At 41.0% G+C, this 19713-nt stretch overlaps 1 protein-coding gene across 3 annotated transcripts; it reads right to left on the bottom strand.

The window, feature by feature from the left end:
• Positions 1 to 1318: 1318 nt before the first annotated feature.
• PLEKHS1 (pleckstrin homology domain containing S1) lies at positions 1319 to 17475 on the bottom strand. Of its 3 annotated transcripts, XM_007964120.3 has the most exons (12): positions 16905 to 17475; positions 15807 to 15895; positions 15588 to 15694; positions 14819 to 14953; positions 13415 to 13490; positions 12397 to 12513; positions 9886 to 10005; positions 7624 to 7730; positions 6965 to 7132; positions 6093 to 6194; positions 4678 to 4813; positions 4152 to 4533 (listed from the first exon to the last, which is right to left on the bottom strand). In XM_007964120.3, exons 4-12 carry the CDS (start codon positions 14911 to 14913, stop codon positions 4303 to 4305), a joined length of 1152 nt encoding a protein of 383 aa, XP_007962311.3. In that variant the 5' UTR covers positions 14914 to 14953; positions 15588 to 15694; positions 15807 to 15895; positions 16905 to 17475; the 3' UTR covers positions 4152 to 4302. The 3 variants fall into 3 exon arrangements, with proteins under 3 accessions (XP_072875660.1, XP_007962311.3, XP_037865498.2); XM_073019559.1 differs by lacking the exons at positions 4152 to 4533; positions 15588 to 15694; positions 15807 to 15895; positions 16905 to 17475 and adding an exon at positions 1319 to 1648 and having other exon boundaries at positions 6923 to 7132; XM_038009570.2 differs by lacking the exons at positions 4152 to 4533; positions 4678 to 4813; positions 16905 to 17475 and having other exon boundaries at positions 5701 to 6194; positions 6923 to 7132; positions 15807 to 16011.
• Between the last annotated feature and the right edge of the window lie 2238 nt (positions 17476 to 19713).

The raw sequence follows: 19713 nt of genomic DNA, 5'->3' as shown, positions 1-19713 counted from the left end.
GGTTGAGGAGAGGCCGGTGTTTGGGAATTAGGTGTTTGTTTGGGAAGGAGGTGTTTGGGAAGGAGGTATTGGGAAGGAGGTGTTTGGGAAGGAGGTGTTTGTTTGGGAAGGAGGTGTTTGTTTGGGAAGGAGGTGTTTGGGAAGGAGGTGTTTGTTTGGGAAGGAGGTGTTTGGGAAGGAGGTGTTTGGGAAGGAGGTGTTTGGGAAGGAGGTATTGGGAAGGAGGTGTTTGGGAAGGAGGTGTTTGGGAAGGAGGTATTGGGAAGGAGGTGTTTGTTTGGGAAGGAGGTGTTTGTTTGGGAAGGAGGTGTTTGGGAAGGAGGTGTTTGTTTGGGAAGGAGGTGTTTGTTTGGGAAGGAGGTGTTTGTTTGGGAAGGAGGTGTTTGGGAAGGAGGTGTTTGGGAAGGAGGTGTTTGTTTGGGAAGGAGGTTTTTGTTTGGGAAGGAGGTGTTTGGGAAGGAGGTGTTTGTTTGGGAAGGAGGTGTTTGGAAAGGAGGTGTTTGTTTGGGAAGGAGGTGTTTGGAAAGGAGGTGTTTGTTTGGGAAGGAGGTGTTTGTTTGGGAAGGAGGTGTTTGGGAAGGAGGTGTTTGTTTGGAAAGGCGGTGTTTGGGAAGGAGGTATTTGTTTGGGAAGGAGGTGTTTGTTTGGGAAAGAGGTGTCTGGGAAGGAAGTATTGGGAAGGAGGTGTTTGGGAAGGTGTTGGGAAGGGGGTGTTTGGGGAGGTGTTGGGAAGGGGGTGTTTGAGAAGGTGTTGAGAAGGAGGTGTTTGGGAAGGAGGTGTTTGGGAAGGTGTTGGGAAGGGGGTGTTTGGGGAGGTGTTGGGAAGGGGGTGTTTGAGAAGGTGTTGAGAAGGAGGTGTTTGGGAAGGAGGTGTTTGGGAAGGTGTTGGGAAGGGGGTGTTTGGGGAGGTGTTGGGAAGGGGGTGTTTGAGAAGGTGTTGAGAAGGAGGTGTTTGGGAAGGAGGTGTTTGGGAAGGTGTTGGGAAGGGGGTGTTTGGGGAGGTGTTGGGAAGGGGGTGTTTGAGAAGGTGTTGAGAAGGAGGTGTTTGGGAAGGAGGTGTTTGGGAACCTGATCGCGTATCACATCTCCCTTGCCAATCTTGCCTTCTTGCAGTAAGAATTTGCAACTGTGTGTCCTTTAACAAAGAAGGAATTGTGTGGACCACATCCTCACAGAACATGGCATGTATTACGTGAGGGACTGACCCAATCTGTGTCTGTGGTGCATGGGACAATAGCTGAGATAATAAGGACTTCCATTTCCCCCAGGTCCTCCAATCATGTCATGTGACCCTCTTAACCTCTCTGACGCAATAACCAGACAGGGAATAGTCATCCCCATTGTTAAGATGCAGATGCAGAAATTCAGAGGGGCGTGCCGACTGTCTCCTATCACATAGCAGCAGCGGGTGGCAGAGCTGGACAGTCCCGGCTCCATCCTGGTTCTACTGCCATGGGTCTGGGGTGCGTTACTCCCCAACTCCTTTCTGCTGGCTCTTTTTAATGGCCGGACTCCTCTTGGGAGCCCTGTCCAGTCGAGGCTTACCCAGCTGAGAAGGTGCAGCACTTTGGCGTTTTGAGGGACACGTACAGCACGCAGCATGAAATGTCTCTGAATTTGGGATCCTGCCGATGGTAAGCTTTAACTTCTAAAACACAGGAAAGAAGAAAGTTCAATGACTGAAGATTATCTTTCAGATTGTTGCTTCCCAATCTGTCCTCATTAATACCCTTGGGAGCTGGTTTTGAAGAAAGTCCTGCAGCGAACTGTAACATCTGGATCAGAAGAAGACAGGGATGACTTACTTGGCTACTTGGGTGGAAGGTGGATTTTTATTTTCTGGCATCCGTGGGGCTGAGCTTTTAAGGAAGGATCCAGGTAGCATTGATGGTGCTCTCAGGGGTCCAATTGCACCAATAATTAAAAGGCCTCTTGAAACAAGTGAATCAAAATGAAACCACCAGACAGGACCCACCCAGACAAGATTGGGAAGAAATTGAAACTTGATCAGTTTCTCCTGCAACCTATCATGTCCTTCCCCTGCACACACCTTCTCCCCTTCCTTTGAAAATCTCAGTTCTCTCCCCTCTCAATCCCTGCCCCATTCCCACCCCAACCTCCAATTCCCTCATCCGTAGCATAAGAGGAAGGAGAGTAAATGGTATTGACTCAAGCACTTTAAAACATCAAGGGCCAATGGTTGTTCTTCCTTTGCTTCCACGTCTCCCTTTTCCAATATTCGTTTTCCTTCCAGGGACCATGTGTTCGAATGTTAAAAGAGCAATGGATACCCGTCAATACCAAGAAAGAAGTCAGGAATGGTGGCGGTGGGAAAGTAAAGGAATTTTCTGATCTTCCAGATAATCATGAAGATGGATACTGCATATTTCTCAGTAGCATGGAGGAGCTGTTATCAATTAGAAAGGGAAGGCAGAACAAGCACAAGAGAAATGCAGTCGCCCCTTTCCTATGCAATGACTACACAGTCTGGAAAGGCAGTCAGGATAAACTGTAGTCAGCAACACCCAGGTACCGTTCCTGGATCTGCTCACAGGCAAAGACCCTTTTCCTGGCTTCTGAATTAATGCCTGGATCTTTGGGTCAGAGTAGTGTTTGGTAACTTTCAGAAGAGTTCAGAAGCTTATATTGGCCCCAGTGTATGTGGATCCTTTTTTTTCTTTTTTTGAAACAGTCTCGCACTGTCCGGGCTGGAGTGCAGTGGTGCAATCTCGGCTCGCTACAACCTCTGCCTCCTGGGTTCAAGCGATTCTCCTACTTCAGCCTCCCAAGTAGCTGGGATAACAGGCACCCACCACCATGCCTGGCTGATTTTTTTTTTTTTTTTTGTACAGACAGGGAGTTTCACTATATTGACCAGGCTGGTCTTAAATTCCTGACCTCATGATCCGCCCACCTCAGCCTCCCAAAGTGCTGGGGTTACAGGTGTGAGCCACCTTGCCCAGCCCAGTGTGGATCTTTGGCAGAGAAAATGTGCTATAGGTACCAGATTGTTGGACTGGGGCCCTGAAATCTACTTCTTTTCTGCCATGCACTCTCCTATCCAGTCTTCAAAACCCAAGCCAAACAGCACTTTCTTTGAGACACCATGCTAGCTTCCTTCATATAGATTTACTCCATTCTACCTCTGTGATCCTGTGGCCCTGTGTTCATATCTCAGGGCGCACACTGTATTGCAAGTAGCACATAACATGCCTGCTTCATCCACTAATCTGTGAGCTTCTTAAGCTCAGCCTGAGGCCATTTTTGTAGCTCTTGAATTTAGCACAGTATCTAGCACCCAGTAAATGCTCAATAAATAGAGAGTGAATGAATGTGTACTTGCTCTGCCACTAACTAGTTATGTATCTTAGACAACTCACTCACTTATCCTCCTGGGATTACTCATTTAGGGTAATGAGTAATAGGGATAGCACAATTTGTATGACCAACAGGACTATTACGTAGTGCAGAAGAGATAAGACATGTTCTTAATATAGATATGCTACACAATCACAAAATTCCCAGAGCTGGAAGAAATTTGGAAATCATCTAATACAATGGTTTTCAGAAATTTGAAGCCAAAGAACTGTTTCTTAAGGAAAGCTAACAGGAAAGTCCAACATCTTGGACTAATCTTTTTTCATAAAAGATAAAAGATAAACATGAGCTTCTCTGGTTGAAGACCCAACATACTCTCTCCTTCCTCTCCTTTCCTTTCACCTCCATCCCAGGGATATAAGAAGCACAGTCTGAAAACCAACCTCTCACTTTAGTGAGAATAAGCTGAAGTCCAGAGAAGGCAGTGAATTTCCTAAGGTCACAGGGCTAGTTAGAAAAGTAGACCAGGGAAGGAATTAACACATGAAGACTGCAGTGACATGCAGGACAATAGTTAGTCCATGAAAAAACAACATACCCATATATTAGGGTTGGTTTATTGTTGTTTTTCTTTTGAGACAGGGTCTCGCTTTGTCTTCCAGGTTGGAGTGCAGTGGTGCAATCATAGCACACTGTAACCTTGAACTCCTGGGCTCAATTGATCCTCCTGCCTTGGCCTTCTGAAGTGCTGGGATTACAGGTGTGAGCCACCATGCCCATCACCACATATTATGTTTAATTCTTGCAATACTCTATGAGGAAGTTAGGGCTGTGACGATTTCTGAGATGAGGAAACTGAGGCTTTAAAAAACGGGCTTGAGTAACATTCCGTGGTCAGTTGTAGTAGAAGTAAAAGTAACTAGTAACTTTACTGATTACCTAATATGTGCCAGTCACCTTTGTAAGCACGTTACACATATTACCTCATTTAATTATCCAACAACCAGCACCATCATTAGCCATAATTTTACAGAAAAGAAAACTGAGGCACAAATTGGCTGAAGGAGCTGGTTTGGAATCCCTGCACCAGTCTGATTGCATGCCAGCTCTTTTTGCTACATCACTCCGATCTGAGGTCCTGAACCCAGGTGCTGTGTCTCTTAGCCCAGTGCCTTCTCCAAATGCTACTTGATATGAAAGAATCCTGAAAGAGTCCTAAAAGAACATTCTGTTATTTGCACTTGGTGGTGGAAGAATGAGGAGCCTTATTTATACTCAAGGTACCTCTCAGACTCCATCTAAGACCTTTTTCCTTCTGGTACTGATTTGCCCTGTTCAGGGCTGGTCAGTACAACTCACCTCCTTCTGGATGGACCGGGTGAGAAATAAGGAGACCTCATCCAGGCTCTGGGGCTTCAGGCCATTCACCGCCAAAAGATGATCTCCGTGGCAAAATATGCATCCCAGACGTGGGGGGCCTTCCCACTGAGACACACTGCAGTGGGAATACAACATCCAACACCAGTGTGAGGCTCAGCTGGCCAGGAGGGCAGGGCATGCGTGGAATCTACAGGGTCTCCTGATTCTAGGTCATGTGGCACCACCTCTGAAGTAGACTATCTCCATCTGTTTAGAATATTGTTTCCTCTGTCACTACTATAGGAGCCTAACCCTTTCTCCAAAGCCCAGCTCAAATTATACCGCCCTTACAAAGGCCCATAAAATCCTACATCCCATTCCTCTGCTATAATTCATTTCCCCTACCCCTGGACTTGTATTACATTGTGTGAGTACCTGATTTGGTACATTTTTAAATAAAATGCATTTTACATTTACTTGTTTGTGTGGCTGTCTTTTTTTTTTTTTTTTTTTACCAGGGTACATGACCCCAGAAGTATGATGTCACCTTTTTGTTTGTTTTGTTTTTTAATGTTTAAAACCCCATGGTTCCAAGCAAAGAAAGAGGGCTCAGTGTTTGTTGGAAGTGAGGATGTAATGATTACACAATGAATATCTAATGAACAAATAAATGAATTAAGGAATGAAGCAGCTCAGTTATGGAGGACTCCACAGTTTCGGTCAAGTGTGTATTGAGCCTTAGATTGTGGACTATTTAAAAAAAATGGAAGGTGTGGTTCCTCCCTTCTTAGAACTTATAAGACAACTATTGTGTAGTGTTTACATTAAAGAGTTTTCTTCCCTTACGAAGATGTAATGTTCCATCAAAATAAATTGCAAAGTCTTTTAAAAAATGCCATATCAAATAGACAGTGATTGCTTTAAGAAAATTCTCTGCCACACAGTCTTTTGTGTCTGTGTCCGTGACTAGCAGTTTTTTGTTTTGTTTTTTTTTTTAACCTTGTGTCTGGAAGTCTTAGAAGCTGATATGTTTTCTTCTTTTAGGCCTCTGATTCCTGTTGACTTCACTAATTTCACTCATTCATCAAATACTCATTGCACAGTGATTGGAAATGATGTCCTTGGGTCATCTGTATCCCTGCCCATTCTTCTTCCCTTCAAGGAGTCAGAAATGGCTGCTTCCTGAAATTTGGGTCCTGTTATTCCCCACTCTCACCTCCCAGCTGACTTTCCTGCACAACAAGACCCTGATTTCTGCCTCAAAGACTTTTGTAACAACAGCAAGACAACAGTCCAAGCTCCCCGACCCCCCAACCCTAGTCAGTGCTGCCAAATACCCTGTTTCAAGATATAATTGTTCTCATCAAAGCTTCCAGCCCCATTTATAATCCACAACAGTCAAATCTCCAACCTACCATATCCGTCCTGCGGCTTCTGTGAGAGCAAGATAGTTGATGACATCAGGAGGAGAAAGGAAAATGTTCAGTTTCTCCACTTGGCTTTCATCAGGGATATTACTATGAACAAGACATTTGTAAAAGTCACATCAGACAACTGGCCCTGGCTCTCAACTGTACTTTCTGAGTAGACTTTTGGCCTCTATTTCTGAGATGATATTGCACAGGTAAAGGTCCAAAACATTTAGAGAATAATATAAATTTAAGTTACTGAAAACTCCTCTTGGGATGTGGTAGTGGATGGTAGACTATGGGAACAGAGGGAAAATGGGCTAAGTTGGTTATATAACTGTCCACATCAGGCCAGTCTGCATATTTCTTTGCTGGAAATGATTCCGTAGAAGAAGGCACGGAAAAGAGTTAAAATTACATCAGTCGTACCAAATGCTCTTGGTATCACTTAAGGCCTAAATAACGCCCTCCTGGTCTATAACTAAGCCTCATGCAACTTGCATGCCCATAATTACACTCATGGGAAAACTGACTGACATGCTATTCAGATCGGTGTGGATCCGAAGTCTTGGGAACTGAAAGACTAGCCAAGGGGGGATTTTTAAAAATAGCTGAAAATGCCACCCCCAGCCCCAGGGACTGCTTTGCTTCCGCTCTATCATCCCCTCTCCTTGGCCACAACGTCAATGACAGGGAGAAGATGGTCAAGATTTTGGCTGACTTGGAGATTTTTAGGAATGGCTTTAAAATTTAATTCTAAGTTAAAAAAAAAAAAAAGTGGGAAGGAGACTTCCTTGCTCTTAGGGCCCATAAAGTTTTAGAAATTAGAGCTTTACTTGATTAATATAGACAATTGCACAACAGTTAGTGAGGCCGACCCCTTTTGGTCATTTGTGGTCTGTGCTTCCACATCGGCAGGGGAAAGACACCAATCAATTCCTGAGCCTTGTTCTTGCAGGTGGAGGCCCCCATCCTCGGTCTCTGGAAGGGTCTGGGGTTCCTCTTTGCTGCTATCCACAGACTCATGGGATGTCTCTTTGAAAAAACTAGAGTATAAGAAGTTAAAAGAAGCCCTATTTTAGCATGTGTTTTTACAGTGTTCCCCTGTGTGTGTCAGATTTCAGTAGCTAACAGCCATGTGAAGACTAGCAAGGTCTTGAAGTATGTCTAACTATCAGAATCACAGCCACAGATAGAATCAAATCCAACAAACTTTCCTTCTAAAAATGGATATGGAATCAAAATTACCCTTTACAGTGTTTGGAGGACAGAAGCGAGAGTGTGAGAGACATAAATGCAAAGTAGAAGATAACTTCCTCAGGAGACGGAAAAGGTCCTGAGGATGTCATCGGTGGTTTTCTGTGGGTGGAGACATGACTCCCTCATTTTTGTGTGTTGAGATGATGGAATAATATGTGGAACCTGGTCTGTGGTAATGTTTGGCATCAGTTTATCAACTATTGAAATGAACTGACAGTCATTGTTCCATAACAGCAGATGAGCAAAAATCAAATTTTTGAACGGCACTTTGACTTACTAGGATTCCATTGGCTCATAATGACACTCGATTCTTCCAGAGACCTGGTCTGGACCATCAGTTTCAATGGATTCACCAGAATCACTGGAAGCAATGACATTATCCAACTGTAGATAAAAGGAATAGATGTAAGAATCCCAGTTTACCGATAAGTCAGGTACCTTCTTATTTCTAGTGTTAACAGCTCTGGGCTCTGACATAGAGGTACAGTTTCCAGTGGATGAACGTGGTTCTCATTTGGGAAATATCAACCGACCTTACCTCCGTGAGACTGAACCAGCAAAGCTTCTGGAGGACTCTAAGTCAATTTTCTTCTCCTGGATCCTTCATGTGGCTGACACAAGTGTTATTTCTATTGAAACTAAATTGCTATTTATCTTTCTGTTTCACCATTAGGCACTTAATGACATGAAAGCGTTTCCCCAATCAGTTCTATTATAGAATCATGGCACTTGGCTGGGTCAAAGACTTTGACACAATGTGAAGCTGGTCTCAGGCTACTGTGCTCACAGGCAGCCCAAGTGGCTTCAGGGACGCTACAATGGTCTAGGAAAACACTGCCCTTAGGAAGCTTTCAATAGCCCCCTTAGAACAAGGAGAGTCACTTGTGGCGATGATTGCTCAGAAACCCTAAGGCCTACCTAAGTTCACTGTTAACCCATGATGGAAACCTTCCTTCCAGTCAAGCCAGTCTTCCCATTGGCCCCATGCAAATGGTGCTCCTCTGTCGCCATATTCATGCAGTCTTCTTCACCTAGAGTGCCATCTTTGCTTCCTGCCTACTGAAATCATGTTCAGGCCTGCCTGAAGTCCCACAGGCCCCTCTGATCACCTCAGTTACTGCAGAGCTCTCCTTTCTCTCAATTTCCATTGCATAGTTTTGTACTTATTTATTTATTTTTTGTCTTTTTAGCTTAGTTTTGTCTGCTTTACTAGACTTTGCCTATCATAAAATACCTAGCAAAGGCCAGGCCTCTAACTGATGCTCAATACACATCTGATTGGTTGGCTGGACTATCATAAAAGACTGCATCCCAGGAAACACAAACATGAAAATCTTTTGGTGAAAGAAGAACTATGTGCTCAAAGGAGCTTGGGAAACACCATGTGTTGTATTTGACTTGACTATTTACAGTGCACCACTGCATACTAAATGCTCTGAGAATTCTGCTAAGAAGTTTGTTTAACTTATTTTAACTGGGTGTTTCCAGAATTTATTTGACCCCAGAATGTTTCTTTTATATAAACATATGTCACCCTCTTACGGAAAACCCTCAGTTTGGGAAATGATGCAGCATTGCCAGCCTCCATTCTGTCTTCCTATCTCTCACTTCCATTCTCTTCTCTCTATAGTCCACAGCGGATACAGCTGCTGGGTTAATACTAATGGAGGATAATTCAGGTTTTGATACTTCCCAACTCAGAAGCCATTGCTTCCCCTATGCTGTCTACAGAATGAAGTCAACTTGGCATTCAAAACCCTTCATGGGATGGCTCTTTTCTTCTGTTTATCTCCCACTATGCCTTTCACACACTCTAGGATGCAGCCTCACTGAACTATTCCCCATGCATGTATCAAATGGCACTTCATCCCGGAAGCTTTCCTTGACTCTAGTAGAGACAGAAAATCTGTTCTTTTTCTATTGCTTCCGGAGCATACTGACCACGTCTTTTGTGCAGCATGATCCTGTGGTAACTGACAAGACTATGCACTCTGAAAGCAGGGTGATGTCAGGCTCATTACTTTAGCCACCGTGCCCGGTACAGTACAGTGACTACTGCTCAGAAGGCATTCAGTAAGGGCCTCCAACTGATCAATAGACTGATCGATACACAGAACACAACTGATCACCCAAGCACCTTGGCTCACATTATTCTTTCTGCTAAGAATGCAGAAAGACTCCTCAAGGCAATCCCCCACATCCAAATTTTACTCATCATGTATGGTCAAATGTCATCTCATCCCTGAAATCTTCCTGATTTTTTGTTTGAAAGTCATCTCCTCCTCCCATTGCTCATGCACCCCTAGAATTTTATAAGCATCTCTCTTCAGCATAGAACCCTTCTGTCTTGTATTACAGCTGGCTCCTAGTCAAGTGTTAGCACCATGAGCACGTCATCTGTATTTGATTTACCTCTGTGTTCCCACTGACCCTAGCCTAGTATTGCACAAAAAGTGCATGGCTTTTCAGTATGCACTGAAAAGGGTTTCAGTAAATATTTGTGAAAGAAACAAATGATGAATGGACAAGAAAGGGTTACCTCTAAAAGAACACTTCGAGGAGTAAGATAATAATTCTCTTCCTTCACATCTTGAGTGGTTTCTGATAAATCTTGTAGATGAGCTTGCCTAAATCCTGGAGAACTTTTTTCTATTAAATGCTGAAGAAAAGAGATAAAAATGCTTTGCTTTTTCTTTGCAAGAGATAGAATTAAATCACATGCATTCTGGAAAACCCATAATAAATTAGTTGGGTTAAAAAAGACCAGAGGGTCTTCCAAAGTTACATCTGGAAGCTCACACAACTTCAACTTGCCTCTTGAGTCTGGGTCACCACTGAGGATGAAAAAATATAAGCATAGCACTCAGGCTTTTTTTTCTCTACCATTTGGAACAGTCACTCAGAACAAGTGGTTTTCTCCTGTGGGTGATATTCTTTTTTTTTTTTTTTTTTTTTGAGACAGAGTCTTACTCTGTCACCCAGGCTGGAATGCAGTGGCGCAATCTCGGCCCACTGCAACCTCCACCTCCTGGTTCAAGTGATTCTCCTGCCTCAGCCACCTGAGTAGCTGGGAATATAGGCACGCACCACCATGCATGGCTAATTTTTGTATATTTTTTAGTAGAGATGGGGTTTCACCATATTGGCCAGGCTGGTGTCAAACTCCTGACCTTGTGATCCACCTGTCTCAGCCTCCCAAAGTGCTGAGATTACAGGCATGAGCCACCATGACCGGCCCTGTGGGTGCTATTCTAAGTCACTAAGCTCTGGAGTTGCCACCCTCATCTTTTTCCTGTTATCATCCAATACCATCTGAGAATGTAATTAACCCAGAATCAAGGTGCTGCACCTTTCCTGTTCCTGCTCCATATTTTTCTTTTGTGTTCTGTTCACACACTTCTATTGTTTCCATAGCAATGGAATTTGGTTGTGTTGATCATGTGATAGTATGAATTATAGGTTTCTATCTAGATTCAACCACTATTGCCTCCCCTTCCCCATAGATACAAAATATTCTACTAAAGTAGCTTCTTCGTGTGGCAGAAAAATTCCAAGAACAATGCCTCAGAGCAGGAGGTTTGGAAAAGACCCTGAATGTTCTCTAGGAAAAAAGTCAAGTTTTTTTTTTTTTTTTTTTTTTTTTTTTTTTTTTTTTTGTTGAGATGGAGTCTCGCTCTGTCGCCCAGGCTGGAGTGCTGTGGCTGGATCTCAGCTCACTGCAAGCTCCGCCTCCCGGGTTCTCCTGCCTCAGCCTCCTGAGCAGCTGGGACTACAGGCGCCCGCCACCTCGCCCGGCTAGTTTTTTGTATTTTTTTAGTAGAGACAGGGTTTCACTGTATTCGCCAGGATGGTCTCGATCTCCTGACCTCGTGATCCGCCCGTCTCGGCCTCCCAAAGTGCTGGGATTACAGGCTTGAGCCACCGCGCCCGGCCAAAAGGTCAAGTTTTTAAATATAGGTATGTTTAAGTTCTGTCCATGTTTTAGGCTCCAAGCTCATGGAGCCAGATTATGCTGAGTTGGGGGTAAAGGAAATCCACTTAATTTAACCAACACCACCACCACCACCCAGCAAGGCAAATAGTACTATTAACTCGAGCTGGTTTAAAAATCACTGGATCTATAGTGTGAAAAGGCAAGATGACAAATAATGTTATCTCTAGGGGAAAGGAGATATCATGAGTGAAAAGCAAGAGGTGCTTACAGAAAAGGGTGAAGCTTCCTAACTGCTGCATACCACCGTTTCTACTCACTAAATGAAGAACTGAGGTGAGGTGTTTGGCATGGTGAATTTGATATGCTACAAAAAGCTTTCAAAATAGTTGGAGAGCTACCAACTAGATAAAATAAGGGGCTAGGACTCATTAGATGTACTTGGTATACATGGACAGGGCAAAGTCAATGGATAAGTCTTTAAGAGACAAAATAGTATCTGTGCCAGAGGACAAAACCACTCAGCATATTTATGACTAATATCCCAAGTTGGGAACATTGCAAATCCAAGAAAGCTGAAGGTCCAATTACAAGTCGCTTTCAAGAGGCAGGTTACATTGTATTTTATGTCTTCAAATGGATTTCATTAGAAATGAGGATGAAGTGATAGACAGCTATAATGAATGAGAAGCAAGATTGATCAAGGTAAAGGGAGGAAATTAACAAGAAACTTGGCCTTTTCCTGAGGAATACAGACAGAATGGGCAGAAAACAGGTGGTGTCTGGGAAATCTTTTGGCAGAGGGATCTGTGCCCTCTGTGTGAAAGAAAGGAAGAAGTCGCCAGCCAGGTTTTGGTTTAGCAAAGGGTCTTACACTAGCATAACCAAAGCATATCAAGAGCATCCAAAATCAATGAATACACTGAGACGTATTCAGGGCAAGCCCTGAGTGAGGCTCATCTGTGGTATGGGGTAAACATCAGGGCTAAGAATCATTCTTATAGTGCATCGGGCTTTGAGGAAGGTGGGCATGGTTAAATTCATTGCTAATTGGTAAGATTTTTAAGCGTTAGCTGACTCCCAGGTGTGGTGTCCTGAGAAAGAAGTGAGCCCCATTACCATGTCCTGGAGACCATTTCTTGGTGAGCTGGAACCAACAGCCTCCGATGTGCTGGGAGGGCCAAGGAGAGGGCTGGGGTAGAAGAGAGTTCTTTTATTACCCAATGAGAGTTCCTCCTGCTCACAAAAAAGGAATCAGTCAGGGCACGTTTAATCTCCGTCTGGAATGAAACAGCAGCCTCTCTACTGTGCTCCTTGCCTCCTGTCTTTCCCCACAGTGATCTAACATTCATGCTACTGGCCTGCCAGCATTATCTCACCAAGAAAAGAGCCGAACTTGTCTCTCTCCTGTTTCTAAACCCTTGAGAACATTTAGCCTGACCCTCAGAGATGGCCAGCGTTTCCCTCCACCTGTCTTCTCAACTGTGTCTCTTTCTGATGCCCTCTGCCCCAGTTCCCTTTGCTCTAATCATTTCAGTCTACTTGAAGACATGCCTTGATTTCTCCTTCTCTTTGGCTTTTGCTGTAAGCATGGAACAACCTAGAAAACATGTCAAAAAAGATACCTAGGGGCCAAAGTTCCATCTATAAAAGTCTGCCCTGAGAAAGGACTTGGGAACATTAGCAGAGGCCCTTTTGAAATAAATTTAAAATGTAAAACTACTAAGCATGTACATGAAAGATACGTTATATTAAAAATGCAAGATACATGAAAAACATTTTTATAGAACCTGCCCTAGACTTAATCATTCAAAAGGGAGCTTGTCATGCACCTTGAATAACAATGATGGAAAATACTATGTTCTAGCTACTACTTAAAAATGCCAGAGTTAACTTTTCCTCCCTCTACCACAATAATAAAAGTCTGAAGTGTCTGTATTTTAGCTCTCTCACAAAACACAGAAGAATTTTTTTCTATTGTTAATCATAAAAAGTAATAAGGATGTACATTTTCTCACTTATTTATTCCTTGTATTAACGCCAGTTGCTAAGGAGGCAAAGGAAAGCTACCATTGTTTTCTATTGAAAGAGGATTGTATTTAGGTGCCCTGTTATTTTGTTAGTGATATGGAGTCACCTCTGTGTTCTGATGTGTTGCTTTTATATCCTGGAGAAATGATGACATGAAGGAGACCCAGTCTTTAATCTTCTCCCTGTTGATAGGAATAAACTTTCAGCTGGCATGTGGCAACAATAGTGCTTGTACTTCTTTTGAACCAGAGGATTCTTTTATGAAGGTTAGAACGGCGGTGAGAGCAGGTACCAGCGAAGTAAGAATTTTTCCTAAGTAGTTTAAATGCCCTCGCCACCTCCACATTTGCACACTAGAATTAATACTCAGCCACCTCTGCAAAGAAAGCTCAGAGAAAGGGAAGAAAAGTAGAAAATAATAGTAGTAATCACAGGGTTTGGGGCTTTCGGCTTTGACACTGATTTCCTTTATGTTCTCAAGCCAGCCCCCTAACCTGTCAGTGCCATTTTTGTGTAACTATGCAGGCGGGCCTTCCCTTAGAAAGTGCACATGTTGATGAAGAATGTGCTTGAATGAATTTGTATAATCACATCTTTTCTATGGACTCACAGGACAACTTAGAAGAAAGCTTTGGTCAATCTGAAACAGATCAGGGTTTTTCATATGTTGGCTTTGGCACTGTCCACCTCCTCTGCACAGTCTCCCCCACACCAGCTTTGCCTCTCCCTCAGGCAGATAATCATCCATGAAGAGTCCACTAGGCACCTTAGCTAGGAGCGGAAGCCCCTCTTAAAAACTTCAGACTCCTTTGGGGGCAAGCCTAGTTCCTCCCTAATATATGTAGCTTGGTAGATGTTTTTGTATTGGGTTCTTTTACATGGAATGCTTCTGGGGTGATGGTGACTGTTATTGGTTGAAATGCATGCTCCCCACCCAATTTGTGTGTTTCAGTTCCATATCCCAATACCTCAGAATGTGGCCTTATTTGGAAAGAGGGTCGTTGCAGATGTAATTGGTCAAGATGAGGTCATACTGGAATAGAGTGGGTTCCTAATCCAACATTACTGATGTTCTTATAAAAAGGGGAAATTTGGACACAGAGCTATGCACACAGGGAGAACACCATGTGAAGACTGGAGTTATGTTGCCACAAGCCAAGGGAACTACCAAGAGTTAGGAGAGGCCCCTGGAATAGATCCTTCCCTGGAGTCGTCAGAGAGAGCATGGCTCTACCAATACCTTGATTTCAGACTCCTAGCCCCTGGAACAGCGAGACAATACATTTCTGTTGTTCAAAGTTACCCAGGATGAGGTACTTTGTTACAGCAGCCCTAGGAAACTAGCTCAGTAACTTTTCAAGATATTTTAACAAATAGCAAAGATTGCCAAGATGGCATCTGAGGTTGTAGCATGGGTTCAGAATCTGTTTATTGGTATAAAACGTTTTGTTTTTCGGTTTGTTTTTGTTTTGCATGCAGTAGACATTATGCGTTATCTTACTTCTCTCACCTGTCATGGCCGATGAGGAAGTATTCCCTGTTAGTGGTTCTGATGGACATGACCTCATCAGGATGGCATTTAAACATCTTCTGCACAGATTGCATCTTTTCCTGGTTACTTATGCCAACTTCTACACTGGAATTTCTGTTAGATATTGACACAAAGTATTAAACCAAGGTAAATACAGAAATAGAAAACTGACTAATATTTTATATTGGGAATCAAATGGAATAAAACTTTAGATGTGCTGGATCCATGTTTTGAAGATTGTCCAATAATTTTAGAAGATAAGTTTGGATTTTTGATCTGGTTAATTAATAATTGAAATTATTTTGTTTAGCCTAAGATTCAAAAATTTCTATTTTAATTGGATTCTTGATTCCACAAATTATCTTTTTCAATTTTGGGATGCACAATTTATTATAGAGAAGACCAAAAAAAGCTGATCTAAATATTTTTTAAAACTCTATCTTAACTTTATAAAATGAAAATTTCATCCGCTCCCTCTCATCCACAAATTACGTGAATCAAACTCCCTAACTGAATACCTGTTAATTAAAGACTTATCAAGTATGACATAAAATATGAAACAAATATTCAACTATCTTTTACTTAAAGTGCTCACTATTTTAGCTCCTATTCAGTCACAAATATTATAATAAGCTTGAAGCCTTTGGTTCCTTTGGTCAATTATGTAAATTTCAATTTGCTTGCAACTTGTTACTGTTTGACTTTATAGTATTTGTTGTTATAAAAGTTTTCTTGCTTGGATACACACTGATCAATTTCAATGGAACCTCGGTGATGAAGGTCTTTATAATAAGAAAGACTAAAGCTCTTTTCCCCAGTCCTTGACAGGATGAAAAACCGCTTTTTCCAAGAGGTCTGAAAAATAAAAAGATTTTATGTCTTAGTTAAATCTCAGCGGAAAAGAAAGGATTTTTAAAAATGTTCATGAGGCTGGTGGGAGGCTTGTTAAATCATAGCAAATACTTACCACAGAGAAGAACAGCTGAGAAGGTGGTGATTTAATAAAGTAATCTTGTTTGCAGACTTCATTTTCATAAGAAAATGTAAATTGTTTGCCTAATGAAAGGGAACAGAACTCAGTTCGTTCCTCATACATTTCTGAAAAGAACTGCCTCAATTGGAAAACACTATTTATCTCTGGAAAGACCTTCAGATTATTCAGTAGTTATGGAAAAGAACACTATAAAAACCCAAGAAAACAAAGGACCAAATGTGTGATTCTTATTCCTCCACAGCCGAGACCTTCATTCAAACAACATTTGAAAGCATGTTAATTCAGCTCACACCTGTCTGGCTTTCTGCTTCTAGAGTACATTGTTGGCTCTCTACGTGTGAGCGAAGATTTGGCTCTTAGTTCCATTGGAGGAGCATGATAATTTTGCGTTGCCCTTTGGCTTAGCAAACAAAATCAAAAGCACCTGCTATTAAAAATGATGTGGCAAAAACTATTTGGGGAAGGGGGACAGGTAGAGCTCTGCAGAAGTTGGGAAAGGAGGGAAGGTAAACACAGCCACCTCCCCAGAATTACTGGATGCTATCCTCATAGCCCCAGCAGCTGTATTACCAAATCTTGAGTCTGTTTTCACTTAATAAAGAAGCTCTAATTTTTTAGTAAAGACTGCCCTTTCCAAAACTGAGGACGAACAAAACCTATAGCCCAGATGTGAAAGCAAATCCAAGCTAAAACAAAAACAAACCCAAAACGAAAAAAAAACAAAAATAACAACATTGTGTTTAACAACATTAATTGTGTTTTTCTAAATAGTGAATGTAATACGTATTTATTGTAGACATTTTAGAAAATACAGAAAATATTAAAACTGCATATAATTTCATCACTCACAGAGAAGCAGTGAACATTGTAGAAACTTCTTTATTTAATCACTTCTGGCACCCCATTTTCAATAGTGAGTTGTTTTGCTTTTGTCTGCTAAGCCAAAGGGCAATATATACTGTCTCCCTAAGTATTCAAGAGTGTTGATTAACACATGTGTGTGCTGAAACTACCTGAGGCCAGAGAAACAACCATTAAAAAAATCGGAGGCTCAGAAAAAGTGCCTGTTACCTCCAGCCAGACTGGAAAAACTTATAATTTACAGGGTATTGGATAGAGTACTCAGGAATGTCTTGCCTCAGTGTGAGGAATAATTAGCTGTATACTAATTACTAGCTCTACACTGAGCACTGCTCCAAACCCACCTAACAAATCATAAAAGACTTAGAAGAAAGTTGTTTCCAAAAAATTTAACTGCATCCCAGGACAAAGCTCAAGATTCATAGGAATACAAAGATATTCAGGACCCAACAAGGTAAAATTTGCCATGTTTGGCAGTCAATCAAAATTTACCAGGCATACAAAGAGGAAGGAAAACATGATCAATAATGAGGAGACAAGTCAATCAATAAAAACAGGCCTAAAACTGACACAGATGTTAGAATTGGCAGAGAAAATAATTAAAGCAGTTATTATCAGTGTTTTCAAGAAGTTAGGGAGAGATATAAAAGATATAAAGAAGACCCAAAGTGAAATTTTAAAGATGAAAGCTACAATGTCTCAAAAAAACAGCAACAACACTGGATGGGAGTAAGAGCAGATTAAGTATTGTACAAGAAAAGATTAGTGCACTTAAAGGCATGGCAATTGTAACTAACAACATAAGCAAAGAGTTAGAACATAATGTAAAAACTCGAAAAGAGCACCAGTACACTGTGGACAATTTCAAGTAGCCTAGTATACAAGTAATAGGCGTCCCTGAAGTGACAGAGGAAGAAATAAAAAATATCTGAAGCAATAATGCTAACAATTTTATAAACCTAAAACTATAATCCCAGAGATCCAAGCAGTTCAATGAAGCTCAGCACAAGATACACAAAGAAAAGTACATCAAGGCATGTTATAACTGAATTGTTCAAAACCAGCAATAAAGAAAAAAAATCTTAAGAGCAGCCAGAGGAAGAAAAGACCTATTATATACAGAACAAAGACAAGAAATAGAGATACTGATTTCTCATCCAAAAAAAAAAAATGCAAACAAGAAGAAGTAAAACACTATATTTAAGGGTTGTGTGTGGCAGCTCACGACTGTAATCCCAGTACTTAGGGAGGCTGAGGCAGTCATTTCCTGAGATCAGGAGTTTGAGACCAGCCTGGCCAACATGGCAAAACCGTGTCTCTACAAAAATACAAAAATTAGCCGGGCGTAGTGGTGCAAGCCTGTAGTCCCAGCTACCTGGGAGGCTGAGGCAGGAGAATGGCTTGAACCTGGGAGGCAGAGGTTGCAGTGAGCTGAGATAGCGCCACTGTGCTCCAGCCTGGGTGATAGAGTGAGACTCCATCTCAAAACAAACAAACAAACAAACAAACAAACAAACAAACTATATTTAAAGTACTGAAAAAATACTCTCTTTCAAAATTCCATATTCAGCAAAACTATCTTTTAAAAATGAAGGCAATTTAAAGACTTTTTAGATATATAAAAGCTGAAATAATTCATCATTAGGAGGCTTGCAGTAAAAAAATATCAAGGGAAGTCCTTCAGGAAGAAGGGAAATGATAACATAAAAATCTGAATTTAAACAAAGCAATAAAGAGCACTGAAATGGTAACTACTGAGGTAAATGTATGAAATTATTTTCTTGTTATTGAAAACACTGAAACATCAACTGACTGTTTAAACAAAAATAATGACAATATATTGTGCAGATTATAGCATATGTACAAGTAAAATGCATTCCAACAGTAGCATAAAGGCCAATAGGGAAAAATGGAAATACATTTTTGTAAAGTTCTTTTATTATATGTGAATTGGTATACTATCACTTGAAGTTAGACTGTGATGTGTGTAAACCCTCAAGCAATCAGTAAAATAACAAAACAGAAAGTAATGACTAATAAGCCAACAAAGGAGATAAAATGGATTCATAAAAAATTTGATTATTCCAAAAGAAGGCAGAAAAATGGAAATGGAGAATAAATAACCAATAGGACAAATAGAAAATAAATAATAATATGATACACTTACACTGGACTATATCAATAATCATGTTAAATGTAAATGGTCTAAACACCTCAATTAAAAAACAGAGATGACCAGATTGGATAAAAAAGCAAGACTCAACTCTATGGTGCCTGTAAGAAACACACTTTAAAGATGAAAATGCAAGTAGGTTACAAGGAAATAACTGGAAAAAAAAGATATGCTATGCCAACGCTAGTCAAAGAAAGCTGGAGTGCCTGTATTAACATCAACGTAGATTTTAAAGAAAATAATATTACCAAGGACAAAGAATATCATTTCATAATAATAAAGGGATGAATTAATCCTAAGAGGACATAAAAATTTAGACATATATGCCCCTATAACAGAGCTTTAAAATACATGAAGCAAAAACTGATAGAACTGCATAAACAAATGGACACATCCACAATTATAGTCAGAAATTTCAATATCCCTCTCTCAAGAATTGATAGAACAAATAGTTCTAAAATAGATATTTTAAACTTCGGATACATTTTTAATGTTTTAAATAATAAGTTTACTAAGAGATTTCAATCAAGAAGAGTGATGCTGGCCTCATAGAATGAGTTGAGAAATATTCCCTTCTCTTCTATTTTGTAGAAAATCAGCAAGAATACAGTAGGCTTGAACAACACTACCAACCAACTTTACCTGACTGATATTTATAGAACACTCCACTCAATGACAACAGATTATACATTCTTCTCAAGGGCACATGCAACATTTATTAATATAAATTATATTCTGGACCATAAAACAAGTCTCAATAAATTAAAAAGCACTCAAATCATATAAATCATGTCTTCAGAGCACCAGGAAATCAAATTATAAATCAATAACAGAAAGACCTCTTAA

Source organism: Chlorocebus sabaeus, chromosome 9 (assembly GCF_047675955.1).
Source record: "Chlorocebus sabaeus isolate Y175 chromosome 9, mChlSab1.0.hap1, whole genome shotgun sequence".
NCBI classification, from domain to species: Eukaryota; Metazoa; Chordata; class Mammalia; order Primates; family Cercopithecidae; genus Chlorocebus; species Chlorocebus sabaeus.
This window is presented reverse-complemented; position numbering and strand designations above follow the sequence as displayed.

What these genes read in the sequence shown, in the direction of transcription:
- PLEKHS1 (XM_007964120.3), bottom strand. Translation starts at nt 14,913, where the DNA reads ATGCAATCTGTGCAGAAGATGTTTAAATGCCATCCTGATGAGGTCATG. An exon ending in TTCCTCATCGGCCATGACAG is followed by an intron (nt 13,491 to 14,818) that starts GTGAGAGAAGTA and finishes TCCTATCAACAG; the next exon opens with GGAGAAGATTAAAGACTGGG. An exon ending in ACCACAAATGACCAAAAGGG is followed by an intron (nt 6,195 to 6,964) that starts GTCGGCCTCACT and finishes TCTTGTTCATAG; the next exon opens with TAATATCCCTGATGAAAGCC.